Raw genomic sequence first — 19,592 nt, forward strand, 5'->3', positions numbered from 1 at the left:
TGACAAGCATACTGGAGAGCCAGTATGGTGTAGTGGTTAAGAGCGGTAGTCACGTAATCTGGGGAACCGGGTTCGCGTCTCCGCTCCTCCACATGCAGCTGCTGGGTGACCTTGGGCCAGTCACACTTCTCTGAAGTCTCTCAGCCCCGCTCACCTCACAGAGTGTTTGTTGTGGGGGAGGAAGGGAAAGGAGAATGTTAGCCGCTTTGAGACTCCTTAAAGGGAGTGAAAGGCGGGATATCAAATCCAAAACTACAGTTGTACCCTGGATCCCGAACGCCTCGGCTCCCGAACAGATTGGTTCCTGAACGATCGAAACCCGGAAGTGAGTGTTCCGGTTTTCGAATGATTTTCGGAAGCTGAACATCTGGCGCGGCTTCTGTGGCTTCCGATTGGCTGCAGGACACTCCTACAGACAATCAGAAGTCATGCTTCGGTTTTCAAATGGTTCCGGGAGTTGAACGGGCTCCCGGAACGCATTCTGTTCAAAAACCAAGGTACCACTGTACAGTCATACTTCAAGTTATGAACGCTGCGGGTTGCGCGTTTTTGGGTTGTGGTCCGCGCCAAACCTGGAAGTACCGGAACAGGTTACTTCCAGGTTTCGGCGCTCGCGCATGCGCAAAAACACAAAATGACATCACACACATGCGCAGAAGCGCCGAATCACGTCACACACGTGCGCAGACACGGCACTGCGGGTTGCGAACGTGCCTCCTGCAAGGATCACGTTCGCAACCCGAGGTATGGCTGTGGTAAGTTTAATAAATAAACAAATAAGCAAGGGGAAGGGCCGTTGCTCAGGGGCAGAGAACCTGATTTGCCTGAAGAAGATGCCAAGTTCCATTCCCAGAATAATAATTTATTATTTATACCCCGCCCTGAAACCTAGGAGAGCCATTGTCTGTCCGTTACACAGACCAATGGTCTGGCTCTGTATAAGACAGCTTCCTATGTTCCTGTGATGCAAGGGCAGGTCAGCTTGAGGGGTTTTTTGGGAGGGGGGTGTCAGGGAACTGCCATCGGAGCCAGAGGGAGAGGGAGGGCTCCAGAGGGATTCCGGAGAGCGTCCCGGGAGGGAGAGAAGCAGCACATCTTCTGGGGAAGGAAATCAGCGTAGCACCAGTGGAGAAGGGGGGCAGATGGGGGAATCAGCGAGGTGGCTCCATGACTCCTCTCCGGGGACCAGCGGGGAGAGCACGGGTCCTCCGCTGCCCACACCCTCCCTGCGCAGAAGGCTTCCGCACAGGGAGAGTAGGCGGAGACTCAGCATCAAAGAGCTTCTTTGCTGGAAGAAGTTCAAGAAACGCCCACTGACGGATTCTGCCAGCGATTGAGACAGCCACGGGCGAGCGGCTGTCCGGACAGAAAGGGTTCACTCAGGCAACCCAGCCAGGTGTGGCGCCGATTTACGCACGAGCAACCCCTAGAACCATTACAGGGGGGATTCCCCAGGTTCCTCTGAGCCATGATTGCACTACCTTCCCTACGCTTTCTGATTGACTGTGAACGAGCTGCAGGCCTGGGGCGGGGGATGCATGTAAACCCAGAAATGCACCACCGAGGACACAGAGGGCAAGGGAGAGTTCTCCTGGCACTCACCTATGCCCCACCGTCGTCATGGCCAACGCCAGGTAGCAGCCAATAGGGAGGCCCGACCGGACGGCCTTCAACAGTGGGTGAAAGGTGGGCGATTCTGCCAGCTCAAGCGCCGCAGAGGAGACGGGAGCGAGAGGCCAGCCCTGCTGCATGCCGTAGTCGTTGGCGTGCAGTTTCAGCCTCAAAACCAGCCCCCAGGCCCACTGGTTGAAGGAGGTTTCGGGTGTCTCTCCATAACGGACGACGCTGGCCAGGTAGGAGACCTAGACAATGATAAATAATAATAATAAATTTTATTTATACCCCGCCTTCCCCAGCCAAGACCGGGCTCAGGGCGGCTAACACCAGGTAAAAACGATTGATTAAAATACAACTTCGAAACAAGATTAAGTACAACATTAAAATGCAGCCTCATTTCAGTAGAAACTCAAAGCAAAAACTTTTTGGGGATGAAAATGTCAAGTCTTCGCCAAGGTCAACTATCCAGACTGGTCCTACGTGGGCCAGAAAAAAGGCAGGGAAGTCCCCAAATAGGGGTTGCATCACAGAAGGAGAAAGGAAAAAGGAAAGAGGGGAAGGAGATTTATTCCAAGCCAAAGGCCAGGCGGAACAACTCTGTCTTACAGATCCTGCAGGGCCCTGGTCTCATGAGACAGAGCGTTCCACAAGGCCGGAGCCAGTGTTGAAAAGGCCCTGCCTCTGGCTGAGGCTAATCTGACTTCCTTAGGGCCCAGGACCTCTAGGGTGTTGCTATTTATGGACCTTAAGGTCCTCCATGGGGCATATCGGGAGAGGCGGTTCCATAAGAGAGAAGCGACTTCCGGTTTGTCTACACAGCATCTTGGAGCGGTGCAAAGTCGCTTAGCGTTGCTTTAACCTGAAGATTGATGGACTCCAACTCCCATCAGCACACCAGCACCGCTGATGGTCAGGAATGATGGGAATTGTAGTCCAGCAAAAATCTGCATTGGCCACAGGCTTCATCTACATTTATGGGAGGGACTTAGGGAACAACTGCCCAACCTTACATCCAACAGAAGTGCAGGACAGTTTTTAAGCAACAGTTTATGGGAACCCAGCTGGTCGCTGCCTCCCCCATAGCAAACAGGATTGTATAAAGTATTATTACATGATGAACACACAAGAAGGATTTGACACTGTGAGCAATAGAAGGGATTAAAGATTACGGCAGTTTTCTTAAGGTTTAAGAGAGGGTGCAGCGGGGGTGAGAAATGGAAACACCATGGAAAAGCAGGTGAGAAGTTGGGGAAAAGTTTTTATTATGTACAGTGGTACCTCGGGTTACAGAAGCTTCAGGTTACGAAATTTTCAGGTTGCACACCGCGCTGAACCCGGAAGCACCAGAAGGGGTTACTTCTGGGTTTCGGTGCTCACACATGCACAGAAGCACTAAATAGCACTTTGCGCATGTGCAGACGCGGCGCTGAGGGTTGCGAATGTGCCTCCCGCACGGATCACATTCACAACCCGAGGTTCCACTGTATTGAAATGTATGTGTGAATTTTGGGGAACTTAATAAAAAAAAAACTTCAGTGCAAAAAAGCCAAGCTAACAAGAAGCATTCAAGGAAGAAGGACGTACCTGCTTGATGCTTTCAGAGATGAGCCCGCTGTACGGTTTCTGAGAGAGGTACTTCTGGTAAGCTTCTAAGACCATTAGCGCAACTTCAGCGTGGACCGTTGGGTCGAGATGAAGGCCACCCTGATGGTGAATGACGTTTAAGACACGGGCCTTAAATGTACAACCCTCCCATCACATCACAGTAAACCGTGGTCCCTGGGGCAGGTATGTTTGAACAAGGGACTGCGGTCTGTCCCAATGAACTGAGGGTTGTTCTTGGCCTACTGAGTAGAGTTGCTTGAAGAGTAACAGCCCCTGGCCTGTTTCCTCCCTGCACTAGCAGGGAGAAGGCAAAGCCTCCCAGAAGGGGAGCATGCTGGCAAATAAACAGTGGTGGCTTGCAGAGGCATGCCTCTGTGTTTTAATATTTTGTTGGAAGCCGCCCAGAGTGGCTGGGGAAGCCCAGCCAGATGGGCAGGGTATAAATAATAAATTATTATTATTATGTCTGTTTTCAGAGGCCAGGGGTAAAAAAATTCCATTTACCCAAGCCTTTGGGCTGCTCATTTGCAATGTGGATAAAAACTAGCCTTTTGTAGAGAGGTAAAATTTGCATTCGTTGCTCCGCCCATTTCTGCTCTGTCCCCACCCATTCAGTGGCCTCACAAAATTGCCCATAGGAGAATGCAGCCCTCATGTAGAAAAGGGCTCTATGAAATCTGCACAAACCTTTCTCTGGACTGAAACCAGGTTTAATAATAATAATAATAATAATAATAATAATAATAATAATAATTTATTATTTATACCCCGCCCATCTGGCTGGGTCCCCCCAGCCACTCTGGGCGGCTTCCAACAAAACACTAAAATACAATAACCTATTAAACATTAAAATCTTCCCTAAGCTTCCTTTAGATGTCTTCTAAAAGTTTGGTAGTTATTTTTCTCTTTGACATCTGGTGGGCGGGGGTTCCACAGGGCGGGTGCCACCACCGAGAAGGCCCTCTGCCTGGTTCCCTGTAACTTGGCTTCTCGCAGCGAGGGAACCGCCAGAAGGCCCTTGGCGCTGGACCTCAGTGTCCGGGCAGAACGATGGAGGTGGAGATGCTCCTTCAGGTATACTGGGCCAAGGCCGTTTAGGGCTTTAAAGGTCAGCACCAACACTTTGAATTGTGCTCGGAAACATACTGGGAGCCAGTGTAGGTCTTTCAAGACTGGTGTTTCAAGACCGGTGTTTTACTTTGCAATCAGCTGATGCATTCATTACGACGTAGCAAAAGCCCGTTTAAAGGAGCTTTTCACTCCTGCACAAGTGTGTGTGTTTGTGGGGTGGTGGGTGTCTTCAAAAATGGAGCCTGCCACCTGCAGTTCCCACCCCCCCACACCCCCCAAAGTACCGGTATTAAAAATAACTGGAAATTTGAATGCATTGTTCGATTCACTGATTAAAAAGCTGCAGCCTCCTTTCTCCACACGCACCTGCTCACTGAGTCCCCAGTTCAGCCCTTCCAGAATAATGCAGGCGAGTTTGTTCTCCACTTCAGTGAGGCTGTGATTCAGAAGCCAGTCGCGGATCAGGGCTACCTCAGATGAAGATGGCTTCCAGAGGTGCATGGGCAGCTCTTTAAATAAATAAAGAGAAACCTAAGAAGAAAAAGGTGACAGATATGCCGATGAAGATGCTGGAGTAGAGAAACAACCGGGAAAAGATAAGACATAACATTTTACAAGAAAAGGAAGAAACGCCACGGACAGAATAACTGCCACACACAGGAAGACTAAGGATATAGTTTGAGTGCCTCACTTGTAGTTTTATAAAGCATTTCATGTGCCAACACAAATAGAAATTATTAGTATTGCAGTTGTTGTATAAGGGATTATTATGATGACCGGAATGTAATAGAAATTAATAAGATTTTGGAATGCAGAAATAAAGAAAAGCATAAAACCATCCATTCTAGCACACGGGCAGGCCACCTAAATTACGTAGTTCGGTATTTGAACGATTGGTATTAGTAATTGTATTATAAATTGGCATTGTTATAATGAGGCTGTTATTGGAATGTAATTGAAAACTAATAAAAATATTATAATAAAAAAGACCATCTCAAAGGTCCAGTGAAGTCTTTTTCAACGCTGTTGGGAGTGAGTAATCTTGCAAAAATAAAACGCTCAAAGCAAGAGAATGGAAATATTGGACCCGCTTATTTGTTGGTGTCCATCTATCTCAAGAGACAAGGGAGTGTACTTCCAGCGGTGAAGTCAAACTGCTGTGTTAGCAGTGCCGAAGTGAGCTCCCCAGGCGCAAGACTGGGCAGTGTGTCTGGAGGTCCTGGGCTGCTCAGACGACAAGACCCCCGCCCCCGCCCCCAGCCTCACTGATGGGATCCAAAGGAAAGCAGAGCAAGACATCTGGCAAAAGCTTGGCTGCAGGAGTTGCCAGAAGGAGGCGAAAAAGGTGCCATCCAACCGTCTCAGGGACTCAGGTCCAGATTTGTGCAGGATTTACTCCTTAGCCTATTATTATTATTATGATGATGATGATGTAATCTCACTGTATACAAGTTGTACAAGTGACAATAAAGTATTTCATTTCATTGCATTTTCCGAACGAAAACCTGCAAGGCAGCGAAGGTTTAGGATGAGAGTTTTCATTCTCCCAACATAGGCTACTTTCCTGAGCTGCTGAGCCCCATCTGCCCCTTGGCTCTCAGCTCATGGTCTTCTAAGGTGTCTCTTATTTAGCAGGAAGGGCTCTATGGCCCTTGGGTCCTCCAAGCTCCTTTCTCCAACAGGCCTGTGTGTGTTCTGTGACTCAGAACATGCTTCTAGTCCCTGCTGTTTACCCAGATAAGAGCTGTAAGGTGTGCATTTGGGAGGTGGCAGGCGGTGAAATATCAGGGCGCGGGTGAATGAGGTTTCCATCATTCAGAAGGTGAGGCTGAAGGTCCTTGCCGTTCCCCTTCCGAACCAGAATAAACGCAAAACAACAGGGCTGGCGTACAATTCTGGCGGGAGCATTTTACCGTATTTTTCACTCTATAAGACGCACCAGACCACAAGACGCACCTAGTTTTTGGAGGAGGAAAACAAGAAAAAAAATATTCTGAATCTCAGAAGCCAGAACAGCAAGACGGATCGCTGCGCAGTGAAAGCAGCAATCCCTCTTGCTGTTCTGGCTTCTGGGATAGCTGCGCAGCCTGCATTCGCTCCATAAGACGCACACACATTTCCCCTTACTTTTTAGGAGGGAAAAAGTGAGTCTTATAGAGCAAAAAATACGGTAAGTTGTACATGGCTAAAGGACGTTCTCCATCAACTGGGCTCAGCAACAGCAGCAGCCCAGCATGGCGTGGTTCTTACCATGCCAACCTTTTCAATGGTCTCTTTGACTCGGTCCAGAAGAACAGAGATCATGCTGGTGTGGACAGCGGTGATGGCACCCAGGAGCTCCCGGCCGACCTTTGAGAAAGTCTCTCTGGTGGAAAGGCTGACGTACGACACCTGGAGAAATACAGCGGTTTTTACTTCATTTTTAGCCGCCCGCTGAGGCTTTCCCTGGTAAAACGCCATTTCTCTCTTTTTAAAAAATAATTTTTATTGAATGATTTTATGTTACAAAAAACATTACAACCCTACCACCACAAAACATAATTGAGAAATAAAAATTACATACATCGATATTTTGTTTATTTGTTATTTACCGTCTTATTTCCTCCCAAACATTCCATTCCATACAACACACACAAACACACACAGAAAAAAGGGGGGAAAGAAAAAATTAATAATGAAAATAAATATTTCCCCCCCTTTTATCTTACAAAATCTTTTCTTCAGTTTTGACTTCCTGTCAAGTCCCTTTGCATATGTTTTATCTTACAATTGAATGCACACAAAACAATAAAACTTTCTATATAAATTTTCCAAACATAATAAATCCTTAATTGTTATCCACCTCCTTTTACTTCCTTTGTCACTCAAATGCTAGCACGGAGTCAAAACGCCCTTTCTCAGCAAACAGCCTTGCTCAGCTTCCAGCAGATGAATGGCTGGATGAGACCAGGAAAAGGAGGCCGACACACAGCCATCTCTTAGCAAGTTCGGAGCAGAGGCAAGATTCGAACCCGGGGCTGCTTCCTTCGCAGCTCCGCCTCGCAGCTGCAGTGCGGAAGCCACTCCCGGGTCGGAGCTTTCCGCCCAACACCACAGCTCCCTCTCACCTATCGAACTGCTCCTGGCTCACCTCATAGATCTCCAACACGATGACTCTGACAAAGTCCTGGTCAGCATCCTCACGTTTCGCCTGAGCCATCTGGGCAAACGTCGTCAGCAGGCAGATCTCCTCGGACCCGTTCATCGACTGGAGATACTTTTCGAAATTCTCCAGGTGGGCTGGGTCTGCCGGTGGCAAAAGAGGGGGCTGGTTTTATTTCAAGGGCAAAGATCGGAGATCCTCCTTTAATGGGCGTTTCATTCTACTCTGCATCACAGCGGTGAGCTCCAGATATTGTCTGACCGCAACACCCACTGTCCCTGAGAAATGCAGACTGCTGTCTGGGGCAGAGGGGAGCATGAGTCCAGAATTATATGGAGGACGAAGATGATGATAATGATTAATAATAATAATAATAATTTATTATTTATACCCCGCCCATCTGGCTGGGCTTCCCCAGCCACTCTGGGCGGCTTCCAACCGAATATTAAAAACAATACAGCGTCAGACATTAAAAACTTCCCTAAACAGGGCTGCCTTCAGTTGTCTTTTAAAAGTAAAATGGTTATTTATTAAAATAGATTATTACTATTATTATTTTATTTATACCCCGCTCATCTGGCTGGTTTCCCCAGCCACTCTGGGCAGCTTACAGCACATAAAAAATGGTTAGACATAAAATAAACTTCCCAACACAGCTTTCAGATGTTTTCTAAAAGTCAGGTAGTTGTTTATTTCCAAATTGGCTACCGCTGCTGTGTTCTAAATTGATAAGGGGCCTGAACGACTACCCAGCATGACCAAGTCTGTACACAGCAGCTAACATGGGATGGAGGCAGGCAGATCTGTTCCTAGCGGCAAAGAATTGGGAGTGGAAGCACATCTGCCTAAGCCCAGCCATTTGTCCCCAAAGCAGATCTCCCCACCAGCCTTCAGAAGGTTACACAGAAGGGAATGTGGCTCTCAGGCCGAAAAAGATTCCCCAACGTTGCACCACCACCATCACAGGAAGACAGCCAGAGGGCTGCATCGCAGTGATGCATTCAGAAGGAATCAGCGCTTGCCTGCGTGACTACTGTGGTACCTCGGGTTAAGTACTTAATTTGTTCCAGAGGTCCGTACTTAACCTGAAACTGTTCTTAACCTGAAGCACCACTTTAGCTAATGGGACCTCCTGCTGCCGCCGCGCCGCTAGAGCACGATTTCTGTTCTGATCCTGAAGCAAAATTCTTAACCTGAAGCATTATTTCTGGGTTAGCGGAGTCTGTAACCTGAAGCGTATGTAACCTGAGGTACCACTGTACTTGCTTGGTCCGGGGACACCAGCCGTGACGCTTACACCGCAGGCAGATGAGCATCCAAATATACCTGGCTGAAAATACGCACGCAAGCGACCAAAGAAAGAAAGGGAGACGGGGGGATTGAGACGCTACCATTGAGTCTGCGTTTGCAGTCAGCCAGCTGCACCGCGGCACACGGCTTCTCCAGGTTCTCGCTTTCTGCGCAGTGCATGATGGAGAAAAGCTTCCAGAGCATGTTGCAGGACAGGGTCCCGTACGGCATCTCGGACATAAAGAGCCAGACCCCTAGCCTGTTGGGAATGGGAAGACCAAACAGAAATGTTTCGGGCACAGGAATAATAATAATTTATTATTTATACCCCGCCCATCTGGCTGGGCTTCCCCAGCCACTCTGAGCGGCTTCCAGCAAAGTATTAAAATACAATAATTCATCAAATATTAAAAGCTTCCCTACACAAGACTGCCTTCAGATGCCTTCTAAAAGTCAGATAGTTGTTTATTCTTTGACATCTGAAGGGGGGGGCGTTCCGCAGGGTGGGTGCCACTACCGAGAAGACCCTCTGTCTGGTTCCCTGTAACTTCACTTCTCGCAGGGAGGGAACCTCCAGAAGGCTCTCAGTTGGACCTCAGTGTCCGGGCAGAACGATAGAGGTGGAGACGCTCCTTCAGATATACTGGACCGAGGCCATTTAGGGCTTTAAAGGTCAACACCAACACTTCGAATTGTGCCTGGAAACGTACTGGGAGCCAATGTAGGTCTTTCAGGACAGGTGTTATGTGGTCTCAGCAGCCACTCCCAGTCACCAGTCTAGCTGCCGCATTCTGGATTAATTGCAGTTTCCGGGTCACCTTCAAAGGTAGCCCCACGTAGAGCGCATTGCAGTAGTCCAAGCGGGAGATAACCAGAGCATGCACCACTCTGGCGAGACAGTCCACGGGCAGCTACCCTTGCTGCCAAGGCAGAGAGGATTCTCAAATGGTCCAGCCACTCACTTTGTCGGCTTCGGCGGATCTCTCCCGCAGAGGAAACACATATGCCCCTAACCTTGGAAATTAACTGCACGCTAAAAAGCTCTGATAAAAGCCATTTCCCTCCACACCTGGAGGATTTGAGTTCTGGCCTTCTATCGGGTCCCACCTGACTTCACAGCTCTCTTCTAGACGCAACCTAGACTTCCCCAACCGCCACAAATGTCACACACACCCCGCCCCCGGCACAGCCCCTCGTTTCCTACCTTTTCGCTTTCAGGACTTGGAGGACAGCCCTCAGGAAGAGCTCGTCAAATTCCACCTGCAGTTTCTCAACAGAGTAAGGGTGCATATCGTAGCCGTAGCCTTTGGCCTGGCTGGCATACTGGGCCCAGTGGTCACTCACGTAGCAAAGCGTCATCCTAACAGCAGGAGGCAAGAGAGGGGGAACGGGGAGGCGGAACAGGACAATCAAGATTAAGGATTAGGACCAAAAAGACTAAGAGAAATGGAAAAATTGGTTCAAATAGATAAAAATCGAATGTTATAATATAATATGATTTAGGACTGGAATTAAAAAGGAGGGGAAAAAATTGCTGGGCTTACAAATTCAATTGGAATACAAAAGAGGGAGGTATGAGGAAGTCCGGGAAACAAGTAAATTTAAAAGAGGTTATGAAAGGATGGAACTATTTTTAACTGTTTTTTCTCTTTTTCTTTCTTTCTTTCTTTTTTTTACTTTTTTCTATTTTGTACTTTGTATTTTGTATGGTGTATTTTTCTTTGTTTTTGTTAAAATTTTCTTGTTTATCAATATGATTTTATTCTATCTGAAATTTTAATAAATATTAATTAAAAAAAAAAAAGACAATGCGGAAAATCTGAATGTCTACAAATCATTTAAGAATGTAAGAAGAGCCTTGCAGCCAGATCAGGCCAACGGTGCATTGTAGTCCAGCCTCCTGCTCTCACGGTGGCCAACTACCGTGGACTCTCCTTCCTTGGAGGTTTTTAAGAGGAGGCTGGATGCCCATCCCTCTTGGATGCTGTAGCTGAGATCCCTGAAATGCAAATGGCCAACTCCACAATTTTCTGATTCTGTGATCAGTAAATAGTGAGGATGATGCAAGAGCTGCTGAACTACACATGCCAAAGGCCCCTTTGGAAACATGTAAAGAACCACAAGAAGCTGTTGCACGGCCCTCAGACTCCTTCTGACTCTACAATTCTAAGATGTTTTGATTCTAAAAAAGGTAAAGGACCCCTGGACAGTTAAGTCCAGTCAAAGGCCACTATGGGGTTGCAGCGCTCATTTCGCTTTCAGGCCGAGGGAGCCGGCGTTTGTCCATAGAGAGCTTTCTGGGTCATGTGGCCAGCAGGACTAAACTGCTTCTGGTGCAACGGAACACCGTGACGGAAACCAGAGAGCACGGAAACGCCATTTACCTTCCCGCCACAGCGGTACCTATTTATCTACTTGCACTGGTGTGCTTTCGAACTGCTAGGTTGGCAGGAGCTGGGACAGAGCAATGGGAGCTCACCCCGTCGCGGGGATTCAAACCACCAACCTGATTGGCAAGCCCTAGGCTCTGTGGTTTAGACCACAGTGCCACCTGCATCCCCTGTTGTTAGGAGGCACCTTTTTCCCTCAGAGAACTACAATTCCCAGAGTGGATCAACAGTCAATCTCTCTATAGGCCAAGGGAGCTGGCTTTTGTCCGCAGACAGCTTCCGGGTCATGTGGCCAGCATGACTAAGCCGCTTCTGGTGAACCAGAGCAGCACACGGAAACGCGGTTTACCTTCCCGTGAGAGTGGTACCTATTTATCTACTTGAACTGGCGTGCTTTCGAACTGCTAGGTTGGCAGGAGCTGGGACAGAGCAACAGGAGCTCACCCCCGTCGCGGGGATTCAAACCGCCAACCTTCCGATCGGCAAGCCCAAGAGGCTCGGTGGTTCAGACCAGAGCGCCACCCATGTGGACCTGTGCCTAGAAGCATGGGGCAAAAGGAAAGTGTAGATGGGTCCCTTGTAAGACTCAGCAGAGAGAAGGATGGGGACGAAGCCAGAATCAGTTGGCTCTGCCTGTTTCTGTCTCTGACTCCACCTGTACACCCAGCCCCACAGCACAACAGGAAAGTTCCCTTGCACACAGGTGCTCACCTGACATCTGCTGGTGCACACAAAGATCTATACATCAGGGTGCTAATCTAATGCTGGCAGAAGAACAAGATGCTCAGGCGTTTCCTTTGGAGCAAAGCGGCAATTACAAAACTGGGATGGGATGCCGAGGCAAGCTGGACAAACAGTGACCTCCACAATCCTATGTTGGCCAAGAAGGGGCCTCTGTTGCTGCTTGAGGCTACCAAGTGATGCTCCTTACCTGATGAGGTGGCCGATTCGTTTCACAAACTGCCTGTAGCGGGCTCTGTTGAAGGTTTCCAGTCCCATGGCAAGAAGTTCCACTAAAGAGTTTGCAAACGCAAAGACCTTCATCATCTCTTGAGGCGTTGTTTTCTCAGGAACGTAGATGCCTTCGCGACAGATAAAACAGATCAGGATTGGAAAAGGTGGCGAGGGGGAGAATTAGCGTGTTATTAATAAGTCCTGTTGAAACTGGAATATAGTTCAGACTACGGCAAGTGTGCTGTCATATATATTCCAGCATTTCTTATTTTTCCATTTCATTTCACTTTTAATTTGTACACCACCTTTCTACATTACTACACACAAGGCAGTTTACAGCGGCGAAATATACAGCACGCCTTATAATAATCTGGTCCAATACAAAAAGTCATGATAAAATATAACTTTAAAACGGAACGACCTACATCAAATAAAGTAATATCCAATAATCTATTGGAATATAATAGTACACAGTAAAATAAACTCTCAAAACATCAGCAAATAATAGCTAAACTGAAATTCACTCTTAACAATTGCAATAAATAATTACTAAGCTACGATCAGTTAAAATAACTGCAAGTCACCGTGTGTAAAATATCACGATACATGCAAAACCGAGTAAAGGGATCAAATTGAGAAACGAAGACACACACTTATAAAATTATTATTTAAAAAATTAATCTTAACCTCTGTCTTAGTTATGGGTGCCAGTCCTACTGAACTAGACTCACTCCTGTTCCCAACCTACTAAGTAGGAACATAGGAAACTGCCTTCCACAGAGTTCGAGTGTTGATTCCTCTAACTTAGTCTACACTGACTGCCAGCGGCTCCTTCGGGGTTTTATACAGCTGTCTTTCTCCCCAGGCCTAAGTGGAGACGCTGGGGATTGAACCCACGGCCTTTCCATATATACCAGCTACTTCAGTTGACATTCCACACCGTTTCCATACTGCCCGACGCACATCCCTTGGGGACTTCGCTCACCTTTAGAATCAAACCCGAGGATGTGCTGGAAGAGTTCGTGAAAGGGGAACTGGGACAGAAGCGCGATCAAGTCGTCTTCCAGGAGGAGGACCCAGCTAGTCTCAGAATCTTCGTCCTAGGACAAAAGACAACAGCGCATCAAAAAGCTGCATTTCCCGCTGTCCCGGAAGTGCACAGTGCCATCTCTCTGATTTTTTAAAATTTATATTAACATATAAAACACATACATATACATTTACACAATTACACGATACAAGTACGTAACACACTACTTATTTTGATAACATAAAACATACCTACATTACTCTATATAGTACCTACCTATACTGTACATATCAACATACCTACACACCTGCCCCACTCGGACACCCACCAAGTGACTTGACTTCCAGCCGTTCTTGTTACGCTACTTTATTTTTCCAACTAGCTTAAACGCATTTCATTACTTCTTTAGTCTCTTCTTCTGTCTTAACTTTACTCTCCTTTCACTCTAATCATTTTCTGGATTCACTCAATATCTGTCAGAAATTCTACTATTTCCACATAAATTTTGATGTATTCCTTAAAGACAGGTAAAGGGACCCCTGACCATTTGGTCCAGTCGCGGACAACTCTGGGGTTGCAGCGCTTATCTCGCTTTAGTGGGCCGAGGGAGCCGGCGTACAGCTTCTGGGTCATGTGGCCAGCATGACTAAGCCGCTTCTGGCAAACCAGAGCAGCGCACGGAAACGCCGTTAACCTTCCCGCCGGAGCGGTACCTATTTATCTACTTGCACTTTGATGCGCTTTCAAACTGCTAGGTGGGCAGGAGCAGGGACTGAGCAACAGGAGCTCACCCCGTCACAGGGATTCGAACCGCCAACCTTCTGATCAGCAAGTCCTAGGCTCTGTGGTTTAACCCACAGCGCCACCCACGTCCCTTAATTCCTTAAGGATAGCTCATTCTTTATTCACTTTTTGTACCATATCTCCTCTTATCCTCCCTGTTAGTGACATCCCTCTTAAAAGGTACCTCTTCTCCTCCTTCATCCACCAGAGTCCAGTTCCCAGATTCCTGCCCGGATGAGGAAGACGCCTTCCGTTCGCTCGGTTTCATGTGGCACATGAACTCCGCTCGATTTCTGCGAATCGCAAAATGCAGCAGGCCGTGAAAATTGGGTCACAGAGACCAAAAGAGGGGGGGGGGAGGCTCCATCCTTGCTGGCTAGCGCTCTAAGGGGGGGCAAGGGCAAGGGGAGAACAAAGCCAGCAGCTCTCAATTGCCTCTGTGCCCCCCCTCTTGCAGCTGAGTCACAGGGAATGGGCTTCCCTTGCGCTTGATCCAGAAGCAGCAGTTAGGGCAGAATTCTGCAGCGCAATGGCTGGCAGGAGTGAGGCCTTGCCAGCATATAGAACCTGTGCTCAGAAATCTGCTCTGGCTGCTGATTTGCTACTGGACCAGGTTCAAGAGTTACTACTAGAATGTAGTACTACTAGTTACTACAGTGGTACCTCGGGTTAAGTACTTAATTCGTTCCGGAGGTCCGTTCTTAAACTGAAACTGTTCTTAACCTGAAGCACCACTTTAGCTAATGGGGCCTCCTGCTGCTGCCGCACCGCCGGAGCACGATTTCTGTTCTCAACCTGAAGCACTATTTCTGGGTTAGCGGAGTCTGTCACCTGAAGCGTCTGTAACCTGAGGTACCACTGTACTAGAATGTATTCCAATTAATTGATTGTGATTTTACATAAACTGTGCTATTTTTACTGTTGTTAGCCGCTCTGAGCTTGGCTTTGGCTGGGGAGGACAGGATATAAATAAATAAAAATTATTACTATTACAGTGGTACCTCTGGTTAGGGACTTAATTCATTCCGGAGGTCCGTTCTTAACCTGAAACTGTTCTTAACCTGAGGTATCACTTTAGCTAATGGGGCCTCTCGCTGCTGCTGCCGCACCACCACCACCATGCAATTTCTGTTCTCATCCTGAGGTAAAGTTCTTAACCCGAGGTACTATTTCTGGGTTAGCAAAGTCTGTAACCTGAAGCGTTTGTAACCCGAAGTGTTTGTAACCCGAGGTATACCGCTGTATTAGTATACAAAACCCTTAACAGTTTCCAAAAGGCCAGAAAATACATTTTATGTATGTGACAACAGCTGCATGGATGTTACTAGCCCAAGGATGGAAAGAAGAAATTTAAAGCAGCTGTGTAGACGACACAGAATTTACAGTGTGTGAAGAATATTCTCCAGAGAATATTCTCACCTCACATCATTAGTCCTGTATATATCCAGTTTGACATTTTGTGGGTAGCTATGAGGTTACTTGCACAGGGGGGAAATAACTTTTTTTGCTTGGTTTTGAAGCACATCTTCCCTGCACAGGGCTAAGCAGAATAGCACCCCTAGCACCACGGAGAGGAAGAGCGGCTCTTTTGTATACTTACTTGGCAGGAGACATAAGCAAAGCAAGGGACTGCATAAAGTGAAAGAGCCCCGAGGGGTTATCCAGAACCCGAATCTGAAAGCAAACAAGAAATTGAATGAGGGAGTTAAAAAAAATTAAAAATAGGTGCTACTCAAACCCGGGTGTCTGGGTAATCAAGATCAAAATGCACCCGATACGTCCAATTTATGGAGATACAGGTGGGGAAAAACGGTTTCCACAAGAGTTGAGGTGAGATGCTCAAAGGCAGATAAACACAAAACGAGCTCTGAGAGCAGATTAGAATACGCAGGGAAAGATGTTGGTGCAGCCCGTCCCAGACTGCGCCATTTCAGACCTCAGGTAGAGAGAATTATACTTTTAATGCTCCCTAAGATAAAACACACTTGCCTGTGAAAACAAGCATGTCAAGGGGCAAGGGAAGGCTAAACTGCTTTTCCCTTAAAAAAAAAAAAAAGGCTAGCTTTTGCACATTCAAATTTCAAACATGCTGCGTTATCATTAGATTTCTATACTGTTCTTCATCCGAGGATCACTCCCCGACAATCTCTAATGGTGTGGCCCTAGAACGACTACATTTGTCCTCCTGCCCCCCCCCCTTTAAAAGGTTTCACTAATCTGAAAAACTGTAACTCATTTGCAGTTTGGCACCTCAGTTTGGGGCATTCTTGTGGGGCAAGACCAGGGGTCAGCAAATGTTTTCAGCAAGAGGCTCGCTCCACTGTCCCTCAGACCTTGTGGGGGGCCGGACTATATTTTGAAGGGGGGAAATGAACGAATTCCTATGCCCCACAAATAACCCAGAGATGTATTTTAAATAAAAGGACACATTCTACAAATAATAATAATAATAATAATAATAATAATAAATTTTTATTTATACCCCGCCCTCCCCGGCCAGAGCCGGGCTCAGGGCAGCTAACACCAATAAAATCACAGTAAAAACATAATGGGGGGGGGGGAGACAGGGAGGGGAAAAAACAATTTAAAATACAGGTTAAAATGCAATTTAAAATGCAGCCTCATTTTAAAGTAGCCGATAAATCAAGACCATAAGGGGAGGGAAACATAAGGGTCAGACATGTAAAAACACGCTGATTCCTGGACCGTCCGTGGGCCGGATTTAGAAGGCGACTGGGCCGGATCCAGCCCACGGGCCTTAGTTTGCCAACCCATGGGCAAGACCTCCCACACCTGCCTCCTAAAGCGCAACTGCCCAAGAGACAGCGAGATCTGGGTCCCCAGCACATCCCCGTAAGAAGCAAAGATTAAACCTCCACACCTGAATGAAAGGAACAGCCCACTTGCTAACGCCGGCCGGGCAGCGGAGGATGTGGTTTAAGAGGAAAATGTGGTCCCCTGGACAACCAACCTTTTGCAAGACAGACACCTGGAGAGACAGGAGACAATTTCAAAGGCAGTTAAGGGAGGGAAGGACTGCAAAGCCACAGTTATGACGGATCTCTTAAAATAGAAGCATACTGAAAGGCACGGTCCCTCTTCAAAGCTCCCCGTTCCAGACCCTCTTCTCCTTGCATTGCTATTCTTGACTTCCTTTCGCTAGGTCAGTTGGGGAATAGGACGCAGGTGGCGCTGTGGGTTAAACCACAGAACCTAGGGCTTGCCGATCAGAAGGTCAGCGGTTCGAATCCCCATGACAGGGTGAGCTTCCGTAGCTAGGTCCCTGCTCCTGCCAACCTAGCAGTTTGAAAGCACATCAAAGTGCAAGTAGATAAATAGGTACCACTCCAGCGGGAAGGTAAATGGTGTTTCTGTGTGCTGCTCTGGTTCGCCAGAAGCAGCTTAGTCATGCTGGACACATGACCCGGAAGCTGTACACCGGCTCCTTCGGCCAATAAAGCGAGATGAGCGCCGCAGCCCCAGAGACCTAATGGACCTAATGGTCAGGGGTCCCTTTACCTTTACCTTATAGATATAAAAGGATTGCCCTAGCACCAGATTTAGGGTAGATCTGACTCCCTCTGTTTCTCACCAGCCTCTGCAGCCAGGAGAGCACGTCGCTCTCAAACTGAGGATCCTCAACGACCCTGCGTGTGAAACTGAAGAGGACGCTGATGCATTCCTTCAAGGGACCCACGTCCAAGGAAACATTTTCAGCCTGTTTAAGAACTGCAAATGAGGAGAGAAGAAAAAGGATTAAGTGACCTCACAGTTGGAGTGAAATAAAGCAGAGTACACTGGTACCTCGGGTTACAGACGCTTCAGATTACAGACACTTCAGGTTACAGACTCCGCTAACCCAGAAATAGTACCTCGGGTTAAGAATTTTGCTTCAGGATGAGAACAGAAATTGTGTGGCAGCCCCATTGGCTAAAGTGGTACCTCAGGTTAAGAACAGTTTCAGATTAAGAACGGACCTCTAGAACGAATTAAGTTCTTAACCCGAGGTACCACTGTACTGGGCCTCTGCTAGGAAGCCTGCACTGGGTTCAAAACCTTGCCTAGCCATGAGGAGGCCTGCACCAAGTTGCTGCCTCTTACTGATGGCCTGATTTCATTTATATTCCAGATTTTCTCCACGAAGTTCGAGGTGGTCCACACGGTTCTCCCCCTCCACGTTTAATCCCCACCAGAACCCTATGAGGTCAGTTAGGGTAAGGATAGAGAAGGGAATAGCCACCCAGCGTGGCCAGGGCAGCCCAGCCAGGTGGGTGGGGTACAAATAATTAAATTGTTTAAATTGTTACAAGGTCACCCAGTGAGGGATCTGAACCCTGGTCTCTCAGGTCCTGGTCTGACTCTGGTGGTTGTAAAGGGGTGGGAATGGGATAACCATCACCCCACTGGGGAACTGGGGGCAGATGCAATTTAATGACATACAGTGGTACCTCGCAAGACGAATGCCTCGCAAGACGGAAAACTCGCAAAACGAAAGGGTTTTTGGTTTTTTGAGTTGCTTCGCAAGACGATTTTCCCCATGGGCTTGCTTCGCAAGACGGAAACGTCTTGCAAGTTTGTTTCCTTTTTCTTAAAACCGTTAATACAGTTGCGACTTGACTTCGAGGAGCAACTCATAGCACGCGGTGTGGTAGCCTTTTTTGAGGTTTTTGAAGACTTTGGTGATTTTTGAAGTTTTTCCAAAACTTTTCTGACACCGTGCTTCGCAAGACGAAAAAAAACCGCAAGACGAAAAAACTCGCGGAACGAATTAATTTCGTCTTGCGAGGCACCACTGTAAATACACTCGTACCTTCTGGAACGGATTACGTTCAAGAAGCAAGATGCAACTGCAGTCCCCCTCCTTGGCTGAGGGGAACACGCAATTGTAGGGTTGTGCACGGACACACACAGATGCTCTCAACAGCCCCACACCACTGCCCAGGTGCCCAGAGCATGAGAAGCTGCCAAACAGAATCCCCCCCCTCCGTTTTCACAAAGGGGTTCTACGTCAACACCTCAATAGGTATGCCACAGCCCTTTCTCTCACACACTGTGTGGATAGTGGGAGGGCAGGGAGAGCAAAAACCCATCGTGCGTTGCCAGAACGTACAAGAAGGCAGTCTGAACCTCCCCGGAATCAAGTACGTCAAGTGAGCATATGCGCTTCGCTTGCGTAATTTATGCAGGTTGCAGAACGGGAGCGGAATTCTGCCGCTTTCTGCACACGGCGTCCCTGATGCTTCCTGCCCAAGGGAAGTTAATTGGAATATAACTCGGGATACACGCACCTGGCGGCTGCTGCTGTTGAATGCCCACAGACCTCAGCGAGGAAGAGCTGCTGAGAAGCCTGTAGATGTAAGACTCCACCTGCAGGCGGGACAACACAGAGGTGTACAAGTGCAAGGCCAGGGTCTGGTGCACATGCTCAGCCTGGGCTTCAAAGAGCCTCTTCAGGTCTCCCAAAGCGCCTTCGTTCATCTCGACCGTCTGGTAGCGATGGTGGCCGGACACTTTGCACTGATCAGCACAGACGCCCTGCAAGGGAAGCAATGTTCAAAATGAGGAGTTAAGGCTGGCAGGGCGGGATCCTTTTAATAATTTTATTAAGTGACCTTGTTGCACAATTCGATCTCCTAACATGACTTTTTCAATGTATTGTGGCATTTTAGGTATCGCAGTTTTTATTATGATGATTGCAACTGTCAAGAGT

At 47.7% G+C, this 19,592-nt stretch overlaps 1 protein-coding gene across 1 annotated transcript in view; it reads right to left on the reverse strand.

Moving 5' to 3' along the window:
• The window catches only part of EPG5 (ectopic P-granules 5 autophagy tethering factor), an 80,586-nt gene that overhangs the window by 49,915 nt on the left and 11,079 nt on the right, over positions 1 to 19,592 (reverse strand). The window contains exons 3-16 of the mRNA XM_080973362.1: positions 19,171 to 19,417; positions 17,475 to 17,611; positions 16,764 to 16,871; positions 15,483 to 15,556; positions 14,067 to 14,175; positions 13,055 to 13,169; positions 12,047 to 12,197; positions 9,930 to 10,085; positions 8,827 to 8,984; positions 7,424 to 7,578; positions 6,544 to 6,684; positions 4,660 to 4,824; positions 3,202 to 3,321; positions 1,603 to 1,862 (exon numbers count right to left, since the gene is read on the reverse strand). Coding sequence (XP_080829488.1) covers positions 1,603 to 1,862; positions 3,202 to 3,321; positions 4,660 to 4,824; positions 6,544 to 6,684; positions 7,424 to 7,578; positions 8,827 to 8,984; positions 9,930 to 10,085; positions 12,047 to 12,197; positions 13,055 to 13,169; positions 14,067 to 14,175; positions 15,483 to 15,556; positions 16,764 to 16,871; positions 17,475 to 17,611; positions 19,171 to 19,417 — 2,096 coding nt within the window. The remainder of the gene's footprint in view (positions 1 to 1,602; positions 1,863 to 3,201; positions 3,322 to 4,659; positions 4,825 to 6,543; positions 6,685 to 7,423; positions 7,579 to 8,826; positions 8,985 to 9,929; positions 10,086 to 12,046; positions 12,198 to 13,054; positions 13,170 to 14,066; positions 14,176 to 15,482; positions 15,557 to 16,763; positions 16,872 to 17,474; positions 17,612 to 19,170; positions 19,418 to 19,592) is intronic.

Source organism: Podarcis pityusensis (genome assembly GCF_964106645.2).
Source record: "Podarcis pityusensis genome assembly, chromosome: 11".
Taxonomy (NCBI): Eukaryota; Metazoa; Chordata; class Lepidosauria; order Squamata; family Lacertidae; genus Podarcis; species Podarcis pityusensis.